This window comes from Acanthochromis polyacanthus, chromosome 17, assembly GCF_021347895.1.
Source record: "Acanthochromis polyacanthus isolate Apoly-LR-REF ecotype Palm Island chromosome 17, KAUST_Apoly_ChrSc, whole genome shotgun sequence".
NCBI lineage: Eukaryota > Metazoa > Chordata > Actinopteri > Pomacentridae > Acanthochromis > Acanthochromis polyacanthus.
Genome location: NC_067129.1, coordinates 29073529 through 29097462, shown reverse-complemented (window position 1 = coordinate 29097462; position 23934 = coordinate 29073529). Strand labels below are relative to the sequence as shown.

General features: G+C 39.2%; 1 protein-coding gene and 1 long non-coding RNA gene across 3 annotated transcripts in view; both read left to right on the top strand.

Moving 5' to 3' along the window:
• The window catches only part of LOC110958231 (polypeptide N-acetylgalactosaminyltransferase 10-like), a 140460-nt gene extending 125618 nt beyond the window's left edge, over positions 1–14842 (top strand). The window contains exons 9-12 of one of the 2 annotated variants that reach the window (XM_051937988.1): positions 617–838; positions 2195–2311; positions 8526–8675; positions 8781–14842. In XM_051937988.1, coding sequence (XP_051793948.1) covers positions 617–838; positions 2195–2311; positions 8526–8675; positions 8781–8945 — 654 coding nt within the window. In that variant the 3' untranslated portion in view covers positions 8946–14842. Of the gene's footprint in view, positions 1–616; positions 839–2194; positions 2312–8525 lie in introns of both variants that reach the window. The other variant, XM_051937987.1, reaches the window with a different exon arrangement.
• A 4002-nt stretch (positions 14843–18844) lies between these two features.
• LOC127530698 (uncharacterized) lies at positions 18845–22452 on the top strand. The gene is made up of 2 exons (XR_007937381.1): positions 18845–19020; positions 19476–22452. It is a non-coding gene; the product is annotated as an uncharacterized LOC127530698 (long non-coding RNA).
• The last annotated feature ends 1482 nt before the right edge of the window (positions 22453–23934 follow it).

The following is a 23934-nucleotide window of genomic DNA, read 5'->3' as shown; positions in this document are numbered from 1 at the left end:
AATCTTTAACAAATCCGTGGATCCAGACTATAAGCTGCATCACTGATAAAATCTGATCACTTGGTCCTTGTTTCATTTCTGACCTTCACTGAAAATTTCATCCAAATCTGTTTGTCTGTTTTTGAGTAATGTTGCTAACAGACAGACGGACAGACAAACATACGCCGATCATTACATACAGCCTGATTGGCTTTTTTGCAAATGTAGCCCATGTTGGCCTCAAAAGACAGTTTGTCATGGGAGATGATGCCTGAGTCCTTGTACTGGCTTACAGTCTCCACAGCTGCACCATTAATGAGCCATTAATGTACCATTGTGGGGGTTTTGCTAGTAAAGGGGCACCATGACAAAGACTCATGAGGTTGATAATGACCTCCGACCAGAGTTAATGTGTTTTAAGCAAATTAAAGTAGTCTGTTATATCTCAGGTCAATATGTAACAGACTTACTTTTGCTAAAACAGCAATATAGGTTTAAAATTTGGCAAAAAAAATATGATCTGTTGGAACCAGAGAGCACTGTGGGGGGTTACTTTATTGTTCCCTAAAAATTATTGTCAGACATCTAAACTGTGGTATAGAACTGTGACTAAAACATAAAATCTCTGTGATTCCAGAACCTGAAGCGCGTTGCAGAGGTTTGGATGGACGAATACGCCGAGTACGTCTACCAGCGTCGGCCCGAGTACCGCCACCTGTCGGCCGGAGACATGACGGTCCAGAAGGAACTGAGGAACCGACTCAACTGCAAGAGCTTCAAGTGGTTCATGAGCGAGGTGGCCTGGGATCTGCCCAAACACTACCCACCGGTGGAACCTCCGGCTGCTGCCTGGGGAGAGGTGAAGGCAGCTCATGATCCTTAGCGTGGCTTCAGACCTGCTGTTTAGGGTTCAGAGGGTTCAGAGCCAGAAACGGGAAAATCAGAGATAGATGCTGGACTTGCAGCTTTTTGAGCTGCTGTTCTGTCAGGAAAGGAAATCTGAGCTGGAAACCAGGACACTGAAACAAAGTCACTTCATTCTACATAACCTGTGTAAAATTTGGCAAAAATAAAGGGTTTGTTTGAACCAGGTGAAGGATTATTTAACCCTCTGAACCCCAAAACCCACCAAACTGGTTTGACAGACATTATTGTATATTATATATTTATATATGAACTGCCAAAAAAGGCACCATTTATCAAGCAGAAAACACAAAAACAGAAACCTCAAATTATCAACTTTCTGATGTGATTTTAGTCAAAAAAAGGGTCAAATCCAAGCTTATCAGCAGGATATTTCATCAAACACACTCTATGCTCCATGTCTTATTTTGTAATTTGCAGAAAGATAAATGGTTTGTTTGATCAGGTGAAGGATTATTGAACCCTCTGAACTCCCAAACCGCACTGACAAGTTTGAAAGACGTTTTATTTTCTTCATGAATCATCAAAATACCATTTATTCATCATAAAGCACAAAAACAGAAAGAACTGTCAGATTCTAAACCTTCTAGTGCGTCTTTTGTTCAAAAAACAATCATATCCAAGCTTAAAGTCTGGATCATTTATTAAAAATACTTTACTGTTGATGTTTGATTTTAAAATTTGACCAAATTAAAAGATTTGTTCAAACCAAATGAAGGATTATTTACACCTCTGAACCCCAAAACCTGTTGACTGGTTTAAAAAACCTGTTATTGCATCCATAAATGGCACCATTTATCAGTCAGAAAGTACAAAAACAGAAAGAAATGTCACATTTTTAAATTTCTGGTGTGATTTTTATCTACAAAAACGATCAAATCAAAGCTAAAAAAATGCGATATTTAATCAAAATCACTTTATTCTAGATTAGTTTTTTTACATTTTCCATTTATAAATTGCCAAAAATGTCGCCATGTATTGGTCATAAAGCAAAAAGAAAAGTCAGATTTTTAACTTTCTGATTTAATTTTATTCATAAAACATGATCAAATCCAAGCTAAAAAAATGGGATGTTTCATCACAATCACTTTATTCTACATGTCATATGCTAAAAAAAATACAGTTTGCAATAATAGGATTCTACAAAAACTAAAAAATTCTGCGCTCCTCGATGCAACTAAAAAGCCGTGATTGACTCGGCTACAACAACGAGTTGCTTGAGAAGAATTCTGTGAGTTTTCTGCTGAGCTGCAGGCTGTTTCCTGCTTCTGACTTGACTTTATGTTTGCAGATCCGTAACGCCGGCAGCGGCATGTGCATGGAGAGCAAACACTTCGTATCCGGGAGTCCGATTCGCCTGGAGAGCTGCACGAAGGGAAGAGGAGAGGTGAGCTGGAGCCACGGACAGGTGAGCAAATACATCCCATAATACAGGTATAAAAGGACTGGAACAGGAGCTGGAAGGAAAAAAGAAAAGACTGAAGAATAAACTAAGAAACTGTAGCGGCAGACGACGATCAGAAAAACAAACTGACATGAGGAAGGGTGTAGAAAGTAGAAAAATGCGCCTAAAACAGTTCTGAAGTCAAGTAAATAAACTGAAATAAGACTTGAATAGAACACAGTGAAGTACTGAGGAATGATATTAGAAAATTGCACCTAAAAATGAAATGTTACACGTGATACCGAAGCTGATTTCTATTTTGTTCAGATCTATGCGTCCAGTGGAGGAAAATAAATAAACTAAGAACAGAAAAGTATAAAGTAACGCTGGCAGTTACAGTGAGTTAACGAGTAAAGTCACACGTGGTAATAAAATGTTGCACTTGAAAAGGAAATATCTGCTGAAAACAAACCGTTTTCTAACAAAGTGTTGAAAATGTGAAACAATACCGTAAACAGATGCTGAACAGACAGAAAAGCAGTAAGATGGAAGTCAGTGCTTCACTAAAATACAACAAATCAGCAAAAATAAGATGAGATAAAACAGCAAAGTAAAATAATACTGTCAGTTATAAAGAATATCACAGCTGAAAAATGAGATATTGGACGTTATATTGACAAAACTGCACATTTAATTCAAATTTGAAATGTTGCAGATGATGCTGTAAATAGTTTTCCACAAACTGTTAAAAAAAGTGAAACTGATAAATTATATTGTTGTTTAGATCCAAGTGACTGCTGTTTCAGCTGTTAACTCTGAAAGTGACAAAAAACATGAAACAAACGTAGTTTTTTACTTTGATTAACAGATAAAGTGCGGAAAATGTGAAATGCAATAAGACAGAAATCAGAACATCAGTGAAATAAAATAAATCAGCTCAAATAAGACCAGAACAGTAAGAAGTGATTAAACTGAAGCAATAAGGAAAGTCACAGCTGAAAATGAAATGTTGCGCATTAGATTGACTATCTTTCTCATTATAATTAAATGATAACAGTTTGTTTCACGTCAGTTTCACTGAGTAGAATAATCTTGAAAATTAATATTATTATTATCGCTCAGATGGTGACAAAAAACATGAAACAAACGTAGTTTTCTGCTCTGGTTAACAGATAAAGTGCAGGAGAAAGTTTTCTTTTTTAAAGGGAAAAGACAAAAACCGTTGAACGCCTCCGACTGGCCGCCAGCCGAGCAGAAAATGAATATGAAGTTGGTAGATCAACAGCAAAATTCACTTTTTTCTGCTTGATTCAGGCGTTTTTTTTGAAAACTTTTTTTAAAATTGGGTTTTTTTTCTGCTTTTTTTCTCATTTCCATGAACTCCTCTCAAAACAAACTCTAAACTGTGTGTCGACATTCACGTAAAGCCGGTTAATCTGGGTGTTTTCAATCTATTTAGCTTTTTAAAATCAGCTCTAATTAGCTTCATGTTTAGTCTGAACTGGTTTTAACGTCCTCGGGTCCTTTTACAGAGTTTTCGCTTCAAACTATATAAGTTCCACTTCAGGTTTGTTTTCCGTTGCTGGTGTTAAATCAAACAGAAAAGACCTTTAATTTGTAGAAAAAAGCCTTGAGGATCCCTAAAACTAACGCTTTAGATCTTCTAAGCTGTTTATATTTGTGGCTTTGCAGAACAATTCCACTTGATGAAGGACTTGTTGAATTGATTTCTCGTTTCCAGGGAAACGCTCTGACTGACTGGATAAAGAACAGGAGATTTCTTTATTTCTTATTCTGTCTTTAAGCTGTAGAATAAAAGAATAATGTGGAGGAAAATCCTGGAGAGTTTATTCATAGATGTGCGACGTAGCCGATGAAAAGTTGTGTAGATGTGAGCGGCACCGAGGCGGCTGCTGCTGCTGCAAACAATGTGAAATATGGCTCACTGATGATAAACTCATCGGTTCAAAGGGAGAAAAGTGCAGCAGGAAGAAGAAACTTGTGGGCAGAACGACCTTCTGTGGGCGGAAAGAAAGAAAATCTGTGAAACCAGAGAACGAAAACGCCGTCAAAGTCTAGATCTGTGAGAAAACCAGTCTTAAAGTCCCCATGTGGAACCCTCTAGGACACATTTTCTGACTGTTTAAGAGCAAAAAACTCTCCTCACATGACCCAACATGGAGGTTTAGGTCTAGAAGTTATTCCACATGCAAAAGCAAAGTGTCAAGGTTACACATCGTCTATTCTGACGTTACTGAGCAGACTAGTCGTCTCCATATTGGTCTGTAATCTAAATCTGACCTTCTCCCAGCGACAATACAAACCCAAAGATCAGAGAGAATCCTCAGAAGTGATGCTGGCGTTGCTGACATGTACTGCTGCTCTGTCGGTGTCACTTCTGCTGACATCACTAAACCTTCCTCTGAAGTCATCGGAGTCTCCAGAGTGTCCGACCTCGCTCAGCTTCCACAATCAGATTCAGATTCTTGTCAAAACAGCTGTTTCTTTACAAGACGACTTTTCCTAGGTTTCCTCATTTAGCAAAAATAAAAGGATATTTGATGGAAAAAACTGTTTATGATACCACTTCATGCATCAAAATGACTCTTTGACTCTTTTCAACTCGCACTAGTTCTGACGTCTTGTGGGTCTTTGCTCCATCATAAAAGCAGACTTCCAGGTCTGCACTGGGAGTGTTTTCCATCAGCATGAGTTTGGCATGCTTGGTGTATAGGATCACTTTAGGAGTCTTAGATTTGACGAGCTGCACAAACCTGGAGGCATATTGGTACCTTTTCCAGTATTTCTCTGGAAGGTCCTCATAGCTACAGATGAGAATATCTTCTGGAGGAACCTGCAAAACTTGGACTCGTACTTGTACTTCCTGTTAATATTTTAAAATTTTTTCCAAAAAGCATCTTTCAATAAATGAAAGTCTGCCTTAAATGACTGGAAATCAATCAAAGAATTTGCCCAAATTTTCTTAAGATATATAAAATAATCAAGTTTAGAATGATTTATTTATTTAGAATAATCCAAAATGTCCTACATGACTCAAATTTAGTGGAAAATAATAAAAATGTGTCCAAGATGTGTTTTAGCTTTTGTTTTTCATTATTTAATTGTGTTTTTTTTATTAAAATGTGTCTTTTAGTTGTTGGATTTTGTTGCGTCTGACGGGTTGCTTTAAATTTCGGTCCGACTCCTGATGTTTGAAATGTGTTTTAGAAACCAGTTTGACTCGACACTCGTAAACATTGTTGTACAGTTGTTGTTGTTTTTTTATCACCGCCTAATGCTAGAAAATGCCGTTCAAAACCAGCTTTTTTTGGATGAATTTGCAGAATTTTTGCAGCTCTTTTCTTCTTAGTCCAAAGTTGAAACACAGACAGCGTACGGTGCGACTAAACCTTTTGGTTCCTTGGACAAAGTTTCGTGGACTTCTGGTACTTTGGGGAGAAAAGCAGCTAAAATAAGAATTACAGCGATAAAACTGGATCTAAAATGGTCTGAAGCAAACCTTTAGAGGCTTGAAGTCCAACTTTCTCCCAACTTTTTTGGCTGTGATGCAGGTTTTCAGGAGGAAATCTAAAGATTTGGTGTCCTCCATCGTTGTTTACACTCTTTGCTTCACACCGAGGCCTCCTCAGCTCCTTCGTTGTTTTAAAGGACGCCGTTTGTCTTTAAACCGAGCTCATAACACGACCTTAATGGATCGAACGTCCCTCTTTTTGTTTCTGCAGCCGAGCGCGGCGCCCAGCAGCTCTGACAGTTTAATTGCTTTAATCTGAAGATGCATTGTCGTTTAATTTGTGTCACAGTCGCGATCTGCGTTCGGAGCCGGCAAGAAATGGATTCTCTGCAAATCACAGGAGGCCTCTGGCAGCCGTCGAGTGTCTGAGAGCCAGATTTATACGCTTATTTTTGGTTTCAGATCGCAGGAAGATCACACGCCAGAGTTTTAGAGAAATAATGATGATGAAGCGTAAACACAAATATCACTCAGGTTTCATCTGCCAAAAGAAAAACTGGCTCAACTTTAGCGTACTGAGTAGAAAAGCTCATTTTAACTGTCAGTGATGCCTTTTCAAACAGCAAAAATTAGTCTAATTATTAAATTAATGGTTGTTATTTAAATTGCAGATGTGAGATCAAACGGTATCAATGAAAATCTGATCAGTTTTCAAACAAATCGACTTCAATCGAGCTGCTTTAGTTCATAACTGTCACTGAAAAGCAATAAATCACATCTGTTAAAGTAAATTCAGTGTTTTACAATAATGTATTAGAGTATTTTATGCAGCACCACCTGCACTGCGTTTATTTTAGCGTTTGAAAACATGGATTAAAAACTGTCCACTCAGTACTGATGAATCTGATTTCCTTTCTAAAACCAGCGCAATGCAAACGTGAGAGTTTAAATTACAAATATGAACTCTTCAGTCTGTGATCAAAACTCAAACATTAGATTTAGATTCAACTTTACTGTCCTGGTACAAAGAAATGACGCTTAGAATCGAATCAGAAGAGCAAAAGAGGCAGAAAAAGTGCAGAGAAATGGAAAATGTCTAAGCTGGAGAAGCTGTAAGGGCAGCGAGAAAGGTGTAAGATTCATGCAGTATTTGTACCTTTAATACTGCAAATACTGGAAGCATGCGAGGTGTATGAATATACAAGATGGCATCATTATAGTCGTAAAATGATTCAACCTCGGGGTCCACTTTTTATCATTCTTTTATTATTTAAAGTACAAAAAAAAAATTTAAAAAAAGTACAGTATTAAAAATATGGTATGAATCCAGTATTAACATAGTAAAACAGTCCTAATGCAGAAATGACTGCAAACAACCAAAATAACACCAAATAAACACAAAAATAAAAACACAATTTTAGGGTTTTTGGAAACCTGATATGATGTTAGCAAAACATCTCCTTCTTTAACATCTATTTTCCTCTAAATGGGACTAAAATTTACCAACTTAACAAGATTCTGTATTGAAGGAAGCTTCAAACTAACAATCGAGGCCAAAGATAATATACAGTCAGACCAGCCCCCTGCTGGCCGCTAGACAGAATGCAGGTTTAAGACTTCACTTTTCAGGCTGTTTTTATTAACAGTCCACCATGAGGACACAAATTATTAAAAATGGAGACCGCGTTTAGAGATTTACAGTGAGCTTTGGCCGAAAAGTAACAAAATGTGTCCAAAGTGACTAAAGATTTGAGTGAAATTACAAAAAGTTGTCCAAAACAATCTTTCGAAACTTAAAGCCTTAAATGACTCAAAATCCGCTCAAAGTTTTATTTAAGCTGCATAAGGAAATCCAAAATGTCCTAAAAGTTGCACAAAATTACACAAATTTTGTCAAAACTTACAAAAACGTGTTGAAAACGACTCAACAAAATGTTGTCCAAAATTATTCTAGATTTGTCCAAAACCGTCTTTAAAAAGACTTAAATGACTAAAAATCAACTAAAAATTTCCCTTAAGTAAGGTACATGAAATGATCAAAAATGTCCTAAATGACTCGAAAATTGTGCAACATTATTGAACTTTGTTGAAAATCACAAAAATGTGTCGAAAATGACTGAAAATCTGCCTGAAAATTGCAAAAAGTTATTCAAGAATTATTAGAGAATTGTCCAGAACCACCAAAACCATCTTTCAAAAAATTAAAGCCCGTCTTAATTTACTTGAAATTCAAAATTTGCCCAAAATTACTTATTTATATACAAAAACAATCAAAGATGTCCTAAATGACTCGAAAATTGTGCAAAATTACTCAAAATGTGCGTCCAAACTGACTGAAATTACAAAAAATTGAAAATGATTCCAGAATTGTCCAAACCACCAAAACAGTCTTTCAAAAGATTTGAATGACTAAATGGGTAAACATCGACTCCAAATTAGTCCAAAATGATTTATCGAGATGTAAAAAAAAAAAAAAAAAAAGTGTCCTAAATGACTGGAAAATTGAGCAAAATCAACTCAAAATTAATCGAAAATTTGTCAGAAATGGAAAATGAAAAAAGAAAAGAGTGAGAGATTAAAAGTTAAACTGCAGTTGAACTTTAAAAACGGAACCGATCATATTTTGGTACTTCGTGATCGACTCAGACTTCCAGACTTTTAAAGACCAAATTGTTGAACCTCCGTCTCGTCAGTTTTTCTGTAATTGAAGGTTTCATTGCTGAGGAATTCTTTCTGAAGGTCTTACACACCTTTATTTCTCTGCAGGTTTTCACGTTCGGCTGGAGAGAAGACGTCCGGGTGGGCGACCCCATGCACACCAAGAAGGTTTGCTTCGATGCCGTTTCCCACAGCAGCCCGGTGACGCTGTACGACTGCCACGGCATGAGAGGAAACCAGCTGTGGCGCTACAGGAAGGTAGGGACAAGTTGGCTTAATTTGCATTTTTTTAATCTCGTTCAGCGCACAAACAACAAAGCTGTTGATGTGGATGACGTGTCGTTCTCTGCCTTCGTCCTGCAGGATAAGAGCTTGTACCATCCGGTCAGTAACAGCTGCATCGACAGCAGCCCCAACGAGCGACGGGTCTTCATGAACACCTGCGATCCTTCGTCTCCGAGCCAACAGTGGCTGTTTGAGCGAACCAACGCCACCGTGCTGGACCACTTCAACCGCAGAACCAACTGAGGATTCGGCCGAGGCCTCTGCAGCAAGGAGGAGATAAAGACAGACGAGGATCTGCTGCTGCTGAGATGGGAGGAGGTCCAGGTTTACTTGGCTCTGATTAGTGACCTCCTCCTCTGGTTTTTGATTGTTAATCCAACATTCCTCTTCATTGTCCTTCATCTGTTTCTCTCCATCCTTTTCCATCCGAGCTCCCTGAAGGCTTGAAGGAGTGAATCCACTCTGAGAACCTTTCCCAACCCTCCCGGTCTGCAGGCACAAGCGAATGTAGCTGCAGATCTTCTCTATTTTTCCCTTTTTTATTCCTCGACGGATTCATCGATGAGTCATCCGCAGATTTGTCACTGTGCCACGTTCTTCTTAGACTCCTCGGAGGCGAGTGTTATCTAACGACGGTACGGTCAGGCCCAGTGTTTTGTGTCTTTCGAAATCACAAAAAATAAAGAATCTCCGAGACGTTCGCCGGCGTCTCGTTCAGGAATCCTCGTCTGTGGTCTGGTCTCACCGTCGGGTTTATCAGCCGCCTCATCCGGCCTCCCGTCGCTGCTCCCCGGCCTCGTCACGGTCGGCCGGTCGGGGGTCGCGTCACGGCCGGCCGGATGACTGCCGGAGCCGCCTGATTGGCCGGCTGCCGAGCTGACACATCGCTTTAGCGGGAGGAGAGACGAATGAGGGGGATTACTGTGGATAGGCTCGCCGAGGTAGCTCCAGGATTGAGACGAATGTGGGCGTTTAAAATGCATAAAGCACTTACGGAATGATAAACTTGAATGAAATCTCAGTGCCTTGTCGGAAAGGAGGGGGGAGCTGCGTGTTTATAGGGAACAACTCACTGCAAATCCATCCTCAGTCTGTGGGAATCCGGTGCAGGACACTGAATGCACCGCCGGCTCTGGGACTCCCATGAGGCTTTTCAAAGCAAATGCTGGCTGTGAATAGAGCTAAAGAGAACCTTTGTTTCCACCGTAGTCGCTCCCGCCTTCGAAGGTTTGTTTTAATCACGATGCTGTTATGTTGTTGTTGTTTTTTTCTAAGCATTCAATCCAAAGTAAGGGGACAGGGAAGCGCTGTTGCTGTTTACTGATTGTTTTTGTTGCCATCCCCCTTTAGAAATCCTCTTTTTTTGCCTTTTTTGTTTTGGTTCTTTGATCTTCGCTTTCGATGTTCCGCTCCGTCGCCTGCACTCCTTCTATAATCTGATTTCTGTGAAGCAGAAAGACGTACGGTTTGGTTCGTTCCGATCATCAGATCCAGGTTTTGTGCACCGGTTCGAGACAAAGAGAAACAATTTGGACCTTTTTCCAAATTCCACATCTGCAAACATCCATTTCTCGCTTGTACCATAAATAGTTTACACAGATGTTAATCCAGCACTGAGGACAGGAAGCACTAAGTGATGTTAGTTTATCAGACGAGTCCAAATACTTATTCAGTGGTTTGTAGGTTCGATGTCTGTAATGTAGACAGAAAAATCCACCAGCAAATCACTGTTTTCTGAACTTGGAAACTGTGTTGTGACGTATCCGAAGCCCCTTTCAGACGTGGGATGTGACGTATCAAACAGAACGATGCACTAAAAAACTGCATCTAAATGATGGACATCTTCCCAACTTAGCCAGAAAACAAACAGCCTGGTTTATTTAGGAATCCCTAAACATCAAAAAGTATGCAAATTCAGTAAAATACAAATCTTCCAACAGCTGTAAAGAAGCTCAGGACTCCACCTGGGATCATTTATGATCACAATTAATGAAGCTATGTTGTTCCACATGTGTAAATGCAGCTGGATCCTGCTGCTGTTTGATGCTTCAGGTACTTAATAAACTCCTGCAAACAGCTGGAAGCAACAAGCTAAACTTCAACGCTTGTTATGTCAGTTATTGGTGAGCGTGATTAGTTTTTGAAATATCCATAAAAATGAACCTGAGACCAACAATGTCACATCTAAAGCAGTCAATGGTAGCGAGCCGTAATGTTTCAGACCCAGTATTTGTGTTAAAAAGCTTTTCCCAAAACTATTTACACAACTTTATGTGTTATGAGTTGAGATGCAAAATTTTGATAATTTGTTTACTGATAACTGGCGTTGTTATTGGTGAGTAAAAGATTAATTATGACATAAATGTGGCATACTTTAAGCAATAGAAACTTCAGCTAAAGTCAACAGACACATAGCAAGAGTCCTGACATATAAGAACATTGTCCTAGTTGATTCTGGCTCGTCTAAAACACGGGATCTATCATCAGAGGTTATTAATCACCACAGAAGTCTTTGTCGTGGTGCCCGTTCCTCGCTAAACTCTTACAGTCTTTGTTTGCCATGTCAGGGATGCAAATTTGGAATGCTTTTTTTTTTTTTATCTTCGAGTCCTAGTTAATCCCAGATTCGGTCTGTTTGAAGATCATTAAGTATGATAGAAAACTTAGTCATGGTGCCCGTTGCTAGCTAAACTCCCACAGTGCTTACCAAGTTAATCCCAGCTTGTCTCAAACACATTATATCTGTTCAAAGGTCATTAAGTGCCACAGAAGTCTTTGTCACGGTGCCCATTGCCACCTAAACTCCCACAATGTTCTCTGCTTGCCAACAACAGCTGTCCACAGTTGTCGTTTTTTTTTCCAGCTTGTCTCAAACACATTAGCTGTGTTTGAAGGTCATTAAGCGCCACAGAAGTCTTTGTCATGGTGCCCATTGCTAGCTAAACTCCCACAGTCTTTGCCATGTTGGGATGTAAATTTGGAATACTTTTTTTTTAGTCCTAGTTAATCCCAGATTAGGTCTGTTTGAGGGTCATTAAGCATGACAGAAGATGTAGTCATGGTGCCCGTTTCACGCTAAACTCAGACAATGTTCTCTGCTTGCCAACAAGAACTGTCCACAGTTCGAGTGACTGGTTCCTCTGGTCGCTACAGTTTTAAACAGTAAGAGGCTCCACCTGGTGGAACAACCAGGTACTACAGCTGATCTACGATACATTTTCTGACATGCACGACCTTCTTTTGCTTCATCGGTTAATATATCAGTTAATATAGTTTTAGGCAGTTCAATTATGAACAGCAAATTAATCGGTTAAAACCAGGTTACTAGGTCGTCACACTGACATGTTTAGATGCCGTCGGATTAACGGGAATGTCTGAAAGGGGCTTCAGATGTTTTAGTAGGAAACTGAAGTTGCATATTGTAGTGAAAAAGGCAATTTGGTGCAACTTTTACCCCCACGTTCTCATTAATTCCTTTAAACTGTGATTTGTCCAATCAATAAGACAGTCTCACACTTTATGTTGTGCAGTTGTACAATCAGTAGGCACTCGTGGAACAAAACCCCGACTTCTACCCTCCTAACAACAGAGCCTGTAGTTTTACATTTAGTTTAGGTGCGTCTTTCCTCCTGACCTTGCAGCTTGGGCATTGTCAGATTGTTAAGAGGTGACAGGAAATGCTGCTTCAGATCGCTGAGTCACTGCTGTAGTCAGGTTAGCGCTACGCGACCCAACAGGACCAAACCCAACCAAACTTATTTAAGACCTGATTCCAGACTGGTTTCCTACTTTCCTTCTTTTCTTTGACCTACAATCACTCCAAAAAATACAGATGAAATCCTGTTTGGATCCATAGTGTGATCTGGCTGTTTGTGTCGCGTTATTGTGAAGGATCTTTAATGTAAACACTGTATTTGTGGGTTTGTCAAGGGGCGGATACACGAGGCAACATTCTGGGGTGAAACTAACCACTGGTTGAAGAGTTATATTGTGTTACCTGCAGGAACGTCCACAGTTTAGACGTCTTAGTGGACATCTTAGCATCCTGTAGAACAATGAATAGTCAGAGGGGTCAGAATCGAGTAAATAACTGGCGAAAAGTTAACAAATCAGGCTAAAAGTTAGTCAATCATTTTTTTATCCACTGGTGTTCAAAGAAAGCGCATTACACATTTCTCATGATGGTTTGAGTAGATTTCCAGAGAGAAATATAAAGTAAGTATTTGCTTTGACCACCGTTCATTGACAATCACCTGAAAGGTCAAGAGGCTTACTGACGGTGACAAAAATCGCAAATTGATCATCATTTTAGCCTTTTTTCAGGACTGAATTTTGGCTTAACAGCATGTTTATCAAATTGTTTAGCACCTGTAATCTCCAAAACCCTGTTGACGTTTTGGTAAATTATGAAGCAAACAGGCAAAATCAGCCGGTGAAGATGGTGGAACAAGAACAACTTCTCAGGTGTTGGATGGAGACCAAAGCAGAGCTAAAAGCAATGACTCAAATTTTTTCCTGAAATTCCAGAAAGTTGTCCAAAATTATTGCAGATTTGTCCAAAACTGTCTTTAAAAAGACTCAAATGACTCAAAATCTGCTCAAAATTTGCCCAAAATTACTTAAGATGTGTAAAATAATCAAAAATGTCCTAAATGACTTGAAACTTGTGCAAAATGACTCAAATTATGTTGAAAATTATTTTTAAAAAATGTCCAAAATTACTGATTTTTCCTGAAATTACAGAAAGTTGTTCAAAATTATTCCAGAACTGTTCAAAACATCTTTCAAAAAATTAAATCTTGTCTTAAAGGACAAAAAGATTGACTCAAAATTTGACCAAATTTACTTAAGATGTATAAAATAATCAAAAATGTCCTAAATGACTGGAAAGTTGTGCAAAATTACTCAAACTGTGTTGAAAATGAAAAAAAAAAAAAACAGATCCAAAACTGTTCTAGAATTGTCCATCCCAAAAACTTAAAATCTGTCTGTTCGTTGACTGTCACCTGAAAGGTTAAAGGGCTTACTGACGGTGACAAACATCACAAGGTGATCAGCATTTTAGCCTATTTTCAGACCTGAATTTTGGTTTAACAGCATATTTACCAAATTGTTTAGTCTTTCTAATCTCCAAAACCCCGATCAAGCTTTGGTAAATTATGAAGCAAATGGGCAAAATCAGCCGGTGAAGACGGTGGAACAAGAAAAACTTCTCCGGTGTTGGGTGGAGACCAAAGCAGAGCTAAAAGCAAACAAACAGAGACTTGTTTGCTGATGGTTTCACAAGCTTGTTTTCCAACTTTCACCCAAGAAGTGGTGAAAAAACCATCAGTTTGTGCAACTTGAAGTTGCATTTTTCCAAACTATGGGCCATGACTTCTTGAGCCACCTCTTTAGTTTCAGTTAATCCCCAAGAAACCGCAGTCACTTTATTCTGAACTGATTTGAGGATAAAATAAAGAAATAAAACTGTTCTTCAGGGGGAAAAGAAATCAGTCACTAAATCATCTTTTTGGGGACGTTTCCCAGCATGTTGCCGACGGTATCCTTGAATCATTGTCGATTAAACTGAATAAGCTTGTGAAGTATGTTTTATTTTTCCTTTCTCTCATATCAGAGGACATTGTACCTTTCTGTTGCACATGTTAAGTACGTTTTATGACGTGAAACAGCAGCTTGGGTGGAGTTAAAAACCTCCTGGGTGACGGTTTACATTTGCTTTATTCCAGCTTTGGTCCACTGTGGTAAAGAATTAAAAAAATGATAAAATTCTCCAACTTAAAGCTAAAGTTTAGAAGAATATTATTCCTTTGTTATACATAAATACATTTTTAAGTGACCCCATGGTGTTATGGTCGGACTACAATCTGCAGAGCAATGTGACTAAATCTTATTTTATAAGAGCAAAAGGTTTCTACCGTCAGCGTCCAGCGTCGGCCCGTCACACAGCGGTGTGTGAATTTTGATGTGTAGGAAAGTGTACATTTTGTATCTCAAAAAAAAGATCCGATATTTTTTTCTACTGACATTGCAACTGTAAAAGTGTATTTAGGTATTTAACAAACTGTACAATTAAACTGGAATTGTATGATATTTTTGCTGAAATTGTAAAATAAAAGGTTTCTATATTTGGAGGAAAAGGTGTGTCTGTGGTGGTGAAATAAACAAACTTAAATCAAATCAAATCAAACTTTATTTATATAGCACCTTTCATCCATTTAAAATGCAACACAAAGTGCTTCACAAAATAAAAGAATAAAACAACAGAGAGAATAAAAAACATAGTGTAACAACAATATATATACATATATATACACACACACATATATACATACACACATACATACATATATATATATATATATACATACACATACACAACATACAATGTATATACACATGCGCTCACACACACACAGTCACACACACATACACACAACACGGTGCTGAGACACGGCAGGGCACTGAGGAACCATGTGGGGAAACACCTATGGGAGCCCTCCACACCGAGATGCGCCACAGCCCACAGAGAGCGCCGCCACAGAGACCACCCAGACGCCGATGGGCAGGGGCAGACCCCGCACTAAATGCAGAGCTGCCCCAGCCCCTCGGGCCCAGGAGGCCTCCAGGGCAACGCCCCCCGCGGGCAGACCGGGCATACATCCCATTGTGGAGGCCTCCCACGAGGAAACACTGAAGCTAAGAACTAAAAGACTAACGGGAAAAAAAGCAGGTATAATGCATAAAAATTAAAAGCTTTAAGAAAGTTAAAAATGTAGAGATAAAATAGACAAATACATAAATAATAAATAGTAGATAATAAATAAATAGTAAATAAATAATAAAAATAATAATAATAAGGTTTTAAGATATAATACTGATAAAATGCAGAAGAGCTATAAGAATATAAGAAGTAAAAATAACATAATAGAAGAATTAAAAGTTTAAAAGAAATCAGTTAAAAGCCAAACCAAAAAGATGAGTCTTGAGCCTCCTTTTAAAAACATCAACAGTCTCTGCAGTCCTGATGCTCTCCGGCAGGCTATTCCATAGTCGAGGGCCATAATGGCTGAAAGCAGCCTCCCCGTGGGTTTTTGTATTGACTCTAGGAATAATTAAAAGTCCAGTGCCAGAGGACCTCAGGACCCGCAAGGGTTGATATGATAAAAGCAGGTCAGATAAATAAGAGGGCCCAAGACCAATAAGACATTTAAAAACTAATAAAAGAACCTTAAAATCGATCCTGAAGCACACGGGGAGCCAATGCAGCGATTTTAAAATCGGTGTAATGTGTTCCCGCCCTCTGGTCTTCGTCAGCACGCGTGCGGCTGACTTCTGTAGTAACTGCAGATTAGAGATGGTCTTTTTGGGGAGACCAGAGAGCAGGGCATTACAGTAGTCTAAACGACAGGAGATAAAAGCATGCATCAGCACCTCCGTGTTAGCTTGAGAGAGAAATGGGCGGACTCTGGCTATATTCTTAAGATGATAAAAACCTATTTTTGTTACATTTTTAATATGTGGAATAAAATTCAGCTCAGAGTCAAAAATGACGCCCAGGTTCTTTACACATTGTGTAAACTTAATGACTGACTTAATGACTGAACTTAACTTAACTTAATGACTGACGGTAAACATTAACTCAACCGGAAAAAGTGAGTAGAAACACAAAGTGGCAGAACACAGAGACTGAAAACTGAAAGTCACATAACAGCGACTGAAAACATGAACTGAAAGCTGACAGTGTTGACTTGGAGACAAACAGAAGAACAGCAGTTGGAAATGACAGAAAACAGCGACTGACAGCAGAGAGAAAACTGAAAGTAACAAAAAAGAGTGACAAAAAGAGAAAATAGTGACTTAATATGACAAAACTGAAAACAGCGACTGTACAGAGTGATGTTAAAAAACGGTGACTGAAAGTGACTGAAAACTGTTAGTAAAAATAGCTACTCAAAACAGTGACATAAAATGGGGACTGAAAACTGAAAGTGTCTGAAAACAGCGACTACGACTAATAGAAAAACGGCTGTTTTCAGTCCCTGTTTTTAGCTACCGTTTTCAGTCAGAAAACAGAGGCTGAAAGTGAAGTCTTGTGTCCACTAGATGCATTTTTGCTGCATCTGAAATCTCCGGCATGGTGGGCGGTAGCTAGTGGGCGCTATGTGGTCACATGACAGCTTTCAGCTTCAGAGAAATATCTCTGAACTGATTTGAGGTGATAAATACCCAGATAGCAAACTATGGGTGAATCAATGTTGAATCTATGTTGAGACCTAACGTCGAAATTATACAGAAAGCGCAAGGTTGATAAAATGTTGAGTCAACGTTTGCTTTTCAACCATAAATCACACTTTACCCAGATAGCAAAAGATGTTAAATCAATGTTGAATTAGGATTAAGAAGGTTGAATTGTGGTTACGGTTGAAGACTGATGGTTGGATCAACGTTGATTCAACAACATTTTGTCAACATTGAAGTTTGTGTTTAAAAGATGCCATTGAATCTACATTGTATTTTGGTTTAATTAAAATGTTTGACAGGTCAATGTTTAATTAATGCTGAATCTTTGTTTGCAAACATGTAATCTATGTAAGCAAACGTTGACTCAACATTTTATCAACCTTGCGCTTTCTGTATAATTTCTACGTTAGGTCTCAGCATAGATTCAACGTTGACTCACCCATAGTTTGCTATCTGGGTAAGCTGTGCAGCAGCTCAATCTGTCCTCGTTTTAGGTCACTCTTTCATTATGTTTTCTTAAAAAAACTAGAATCTATCAATCAACTCTTCTCGTGTCGAACACTCTGATTGGCTGTTTAAACGACAAATTTCTATTCTTTTTTCCTGTATCCTTTACATATAAATATAAGTCTGACAAAAAAATGGAATCAAGCGTTTTTAAAAGTGTGATTTTGTAGTCGAGCCCGTGGCCGTTTGAAATGATTGGAATTCTTCATCGAGTCCTTTGGCTTCAGTCAGGAAGAGAAGGAAATCAAAAAAAGGAGGAGAAGGAAGGCGTTGCAGCTACAGGCGGTCTGAAGTTTGTTCTCTGTGTGGTCGGTCAGCGAGCTGCTCATCCACACACAAAATGCTTTGTATTGACGTCTTTGACGAAACTTTCGCGATGAGTCGGATCTCCGAATGCTGCATCTAATTTGCATAAAGCAGAAGTCATGTCTACTTTATGCAAATGAGCTGAAGGTAAACACACTGGATCACAGCTCGAAACGCACCGCAACTGGACCAGCATGCAGCATATCGTTGAACTAAAACGAGGACAGATTCAGCTGCTGCACAGCTTATTTCTCACCTCAGATGCTTTCAGAAATACTTTTCGCTGAAGTGTTTTCAAAATAAAAGAGCCGCTATGTTGTTCTGACACTATTTGCTGGACTGTCAGGCTGAAAACTGTCATGTGCCCACTAGTGGCCTGCTAGAGAGCGCCCACCATCTGTGATGTGTGTTTACATGCAGGAAAAACGCCTCTAGCGGACAGACGGCTCGATGCGGTTTTTCTTTCGTTTTCAGTCATTGTCTGTGACTGAAATCTAAAAGTCACATAACTGTGAATGAAAACCAGAGAACAGCAACTGAAATTTACAGAAAATGGCAACGGAAAACAGCTAGATGAAAACACTGACAGAAAACACGAACTTCCAAAAGAGTAACTGAAAACAGCGACTGAAAGTGTTTTCGGTCAGTCTTCAGTCGCTGTTTTCAGTTATTTTAAACGGTGAATGAAAACTAAAAGTCACACAACAGCGACTGAAAGGAGCAGATACTGGCAACCATACAATTGTGACGTATAGGTTCCTGATGTAGCAATGAATGATGGCGTAGCCAGAATAAAGTTTTGCAATTTATTTACAAAGCAAAAAAACACAACGTTCCCAACAGCAAGTGCACTAAAACAAAAGAAAAAATGGTGTCAATATATATACATAATATTTACAAATTTGTAGAAAAATATAATCAACAAAATAATTCAACTCCCGTGTTCCAAAACTGCCTCTGAAAAATAATAAAATATGTTTTGTGCAAAAAACGGCACTTTGCGGGGACGTCACCACGACGTCACACGCCAGCGTTTTGCGCGTGACACAACATAAACAGGAAGTCCGCTGCGGCGCTCTGTTTGTCAGTCTGAAATGGGAACCGGTGTGTGTATGAATGCATACTGGTGAAAAGTTTGTTGGAAGGAGATTATGGCGTGGAAGTTGGTTCAACGGCGCCCTAGTGTGCACCCAAGACTACCGTGGTGGAGTACAGATGTGAATTAACCGGAGAAATGGACGGATGGACAGAGGGAAAAGGGGTAAGTGAGCATTGTGTGTGGCGATGTGTGTGCGTCCGTGTGCTTAGGCTGGCGTTGGAGTTTTACCTGCGGTTTCAGATGGGCCTGCTCCGTCACAACAACACAATAGAATAATAGTAGTGTCTGCAAAAGAGAGAAAAACAGCAGCTAAAAAGTACTGTTGTTAGTCACTGTTATGTAATTGTTTGTATGTAAATCACTTTTCAGTTTTTGTCTCATTTTTACTCACTTTCAGTTTTCAGTCACTGTTTCTGAGGCTTTGTAGGACTTATAATCTGTGATTACTTACATATTTGTGTTTATTGTTGTTCCCTAAAAGACCAAATTAATTTCTTTTAATCTGAAACCGACCTGCTAATAAAACAGATTGTGATTGGCCGGTTGATTGCTGCTCCTCAGCACCGCACAAACCTCATGAATCTGTAAAACTGCATTCAGGTTTCTTGTCTTTTCAGATGAAACCGGAGCAGCAGGTGGACCGCCGGCTTTCTAATTCCAGCCGCCTAAATAACTTCAGCGTGGACGCCGGCCGCCCAGAGCTTTCTAATTTCCTCCCCTTGTCGCTTCTCGTTGTGGGTTTTCGTGTCGCCTTAATCGCCTCTGTGACTGATGGTGCAAAAACACACTTTCCACAAGCGTTAATCCCATAATCATCTCCCCGGCGGCCCGCTAGCGCTGATAGCTTTCAGGTTCTGCTGATTTATTCGTGGACGGAGCGATATTGCTTTTGGCCCATTTCTGGGACTCTCCCAGGACGTCGCTTGTCACGGCAGAGGGGAACGTTTGGAGAACGTTTTACAGCCTCCGTATCGCTGCAAACACAGCAGTAAAGCGCTAATTAAATCGTATTTTTAAAGTTTTTTTAATTTACTGTATTATCACCGGAGTCCGTTTCCTTATCAGCCGCGGTTTTACGTCTGCTAATGGTGTTCCCGTTCAGATTTACTCCCAGGTAATTAGCAAATAATCAGCGTTCCTTCGACTCGTGAGCTGGAACCGGGACAGAGACCAGGCTGTTATATGAGACCAGCGTTCCACTAAACACATCCATTAAGTTCCTTTATTGGACTCGGCTCCGTTATTAAAAAGAAGAAAGACGATGATTCACTGTCGGCCAGCAGCAGGAAGACGGTCCGACAGAACGGACTGCTGGGTTCTGTTTGAGGTTTTTAAACACTTTCAGAACATCTTTTACAGAACGTTTTCCTGCCATTGAGAAGAACATTCTAGGAGTTAAAAAAAAAACAACACTGATAGAACTCTGCAGAACATCTTGAGAATATTTTCAAAAATGCCACATCCTGCCAGTCTCTGGTGTTTATTTGTTTATTTGTTCATGGAACCCCATTAGCTTCCACCGAGGGGGTCGCTAGTCTTCCTGGGGTCCAACCAAGAAAACATTAAAATACATATATACAAGAAACATTACTAAGACACTTAAAAAACATTTAAAAGGTGTACAAAAACGTTAAAACATCATGGCAACATTACGGCAGAGATCTCAACATTTTTTTAAAAGCCTGCAGGGTTGGCACATTCCTTAGCTTTGAAGGCGTTCCACTGCTGACGTGATCCTGTTGTTCACAAGCATTTTAGAACGTCTTTATAGAACATTATCCCACCTTTGAAAAGAACATTTTGGGAACTGAAAACATTACTAGAACGCTGCAGAATGTTCTCGAAACATTTTAAGAACGCTTCCAAAAACGTTCCTGTGAGGTTAAAAATGAACTGAGACAGAACGTTTTAGATTCCGAGGATGTTTGGAGGACCATGTCAGATAATGTTCCATGATAAAGTTCTCAAAACAACATTTTAGAACATTTTTAGAGAACATTATCCCACCAGTATAAAGAACATTCTGGGAGCTAAAAAATGCTGCTGGAACTCTGTAGAATGTTTTGAGAATATTTTCAGAAATGCAACGAACAGCCAGTCTCTCGTGTTATCACAAACATTTTTAGAACGTCTTTAGAGAACGCTGAAAAAAAATCCTGCTGTAGAAACCAAATGTGACGACCAAAAGTAGAACAATCTCTGAGGTTCTGAATCATTGGGTTAAACTCGCCTTTATGGAGGAACAAATGTTTGTTAATTTCCTTGTTGTCTATAAAAGATGCTGCAGTTGTTTCCCTTTGTGACAGATTCATAAAAAGCAGAAGAACATTTGTTTGTTATTTCTTCACAGAACACTGCTGGTTGGTTTTTGTGTTCTTTCAGTTCCGTGTCTGCAGTGAGGTTATTTTCACTGAAACTCAACAGTTCAGCAGAAAACTCCTAAGCTCTTTGGTTCTCGCTGTCGAGGGAGATCCTTCGGTCACGTCTGAATTTCACATCGGCGGTTCCCTGCAGCCAAGCGTGAAGGGAGAACAGAGAGATTAAATAATGCAGCAGACGAGACAACAGCACAAACAAATATCATGAAAAGAGCGCAATAACTCCGTCTGGTTCTCTCGGTTCTCGTTCTTCGCTCCAGTCTTGTTATCGTGGGCCAGTAAAAGGAAAATAGAAGCTGAGAGATGAAACGTTTCCAGAACGAACTAACAAGCAGCAACAGACAGACGGTTCTGTGAGATTCAAACTGAATCCAAAGAAAAAACTACTTCACTGTTCAGGAACATCAAGAACAAGAGAACCTTTTCATTTTGTTGTTCTTTTCAGATTCATTCGAGTGTTTGTGTCTGCACCTCAAACATCGATTAACAAGAAAGAGAATTAAGCTGCTGAGTGAGTTTGTTCCTTTGTTAGAATGTTCTAGTAGAAGAACGTTCTCCAATGGGTTCCCTCAACAACATCCCCAAAACGTCATCAGAGCATTTCAGCCAGAACGTTCCACCTTTATAAGATGTTCCTGTGCTGCAGTATATTAACAGAAAGTGTTTGGTCATCTGAGGTGAAAATGTTTTCAGAATGTTGCATTGAGAATGTCCCTTTTTGAGAACGTTCCATCACGTGTTCATTCAACAACAAGGCAAAGTGTTCTACCTTTAGTGGTCATATTAAAGGAACACGATAAAATGTCATTCCATTGGCCCATTGCATTCCAAAGGATGTTTTACAACTGTTACTGTTCAAGAGGGTTCTTCCATTGTTATCAAGGAACATTGTGAGAATGTTTTGCAGAAGAACGTTCTTGAAAGGGTTCTTTCCACAACGTCCTCAAAACGTCATCAGAACACTGCAGCCAGAATGTTCCACCTTTGTAAGATGTTCTCGTGCTGCAGTATATTAACAAAGAACGTTTTGTCACGTGAGGTCTTCATAACATTGTGAAAATGTTTTCAGAATGTTGCACTGAGAACATCCTTTTACTAGAATGTTCCATCACATTCCCTGAACAAGACAAAATGTTCTACTCTACTGCTAAAAGTGTCACATTAAGCAAACATGATAAAATGTTCTGTCTAACAAAGAAAACTATTTCCAAGTGTTCTTGTTGAAGAGCGTTCTTCCACTGTTGTCATGGAACATTGTGAAAAGGTTTTATAGAAGAACGTTCTCTAATCGCTTCTCTCAAAAATATCCCCAGAACATCATCAGAACACTGCAGGAAAGAGCGTTCTGTCATCTGAGGTCCTGATAACATCTTGAAAATGTTTTTTTTTTTTTAATGTCGCATTGAGAATATCCTTTTGGTAGAATGTTCTACAACATGTTCCCTCAACAACAAGATAAAATGTTCTACCTTTAGTATGTCATGTTAAAGAAACACGATTAAACGTTCCGTATACGAAACATTCGGTCACCTGAGGCCTGATAACATTGGAAAACATTTTTTCAATGTTGGTTTGAGAACGTTTTCTTGTTGTGGAACATAAGAGAACATTCTGCTATGTGTTCTCTCAACAGCATCGTCAGAACGTCTTCAGAACATTGCAGCCAGAATGTTCCACCTTTACAGGAACATCTTATAAAGAACATTCAGTCATCTGAGGTCTGGAACTCTTTTTGAATGTTGGTTTGAGATCATTTTGTCAGAATGTTCTGTGCTGTTTCCTCAACAAAAAAGGGGAAATGTTGTAGCTTTAACATGTCACTTTAACAGAACATTATAAAAGGCTCCGTATAAATAACATTCTGTCACCTGAGACTTTGGTAACATCTAGGAAACATTCTGAATGTTGGTTTGAGAGCGTTCCTCCTTCGTTATCATGGAACGTTGTGAGAATGCTGCCGAGAAAAACATCATCAGCAACGTTCTTCAAACATCCTCAGAACCTTGTAGCCAGAATTTTCTCCATTTGTCAGCATATCGTAGTACAGGAACGCCTATAAAAATCATCTCAGGCCTTGCAAACATCTGGAAACATTTCTGAATACTGACTTAGAACGTTCTTTAATTGTTATCTTAGAACAACATCTGTGTTCCTGACAACATCTTCTGAATGTCGCAACTAAAAATTCACATTTAACATCATGGAAACATGGAAATTAAAGCGACAAATGCTATTAAAACATTATTTGAACATTAGACTAGAACATATTATAATAGGTTGGTAATATTCTTAGAACTTGTGGGAACGTTCTCTGCTTTCTGGAAATGCTGACACCAAATGAAGCATGTGTTCTGATGTCTCTTTCTTTACATAAAACCAGCCTGAATGAAAAACTGAATTCTCCACAAGAACATTAAACCACAAAGTTCCTCGAAATGATCTCCGTCACTGCAGTTTGGGTTCCGAGCTCCAAGGAGAGAACGTCAGGAAAAGTGAGTTTTATGTCTCTGCATTGATTAAATAGAAGGTCAGAACATTTATTTTTAGAATCATTGCACACTCTGAAATACTGATGCTGGATTGATTTTTCTGATTGATGAATGGGCTCCATTGTGATTCTCCTGCTGCTGTGTCTGAAGTACAAAGACGTTCCGCCGGTTCTGCATCGATTCCTCCGCTCTAGAACCGCAGCCATGCG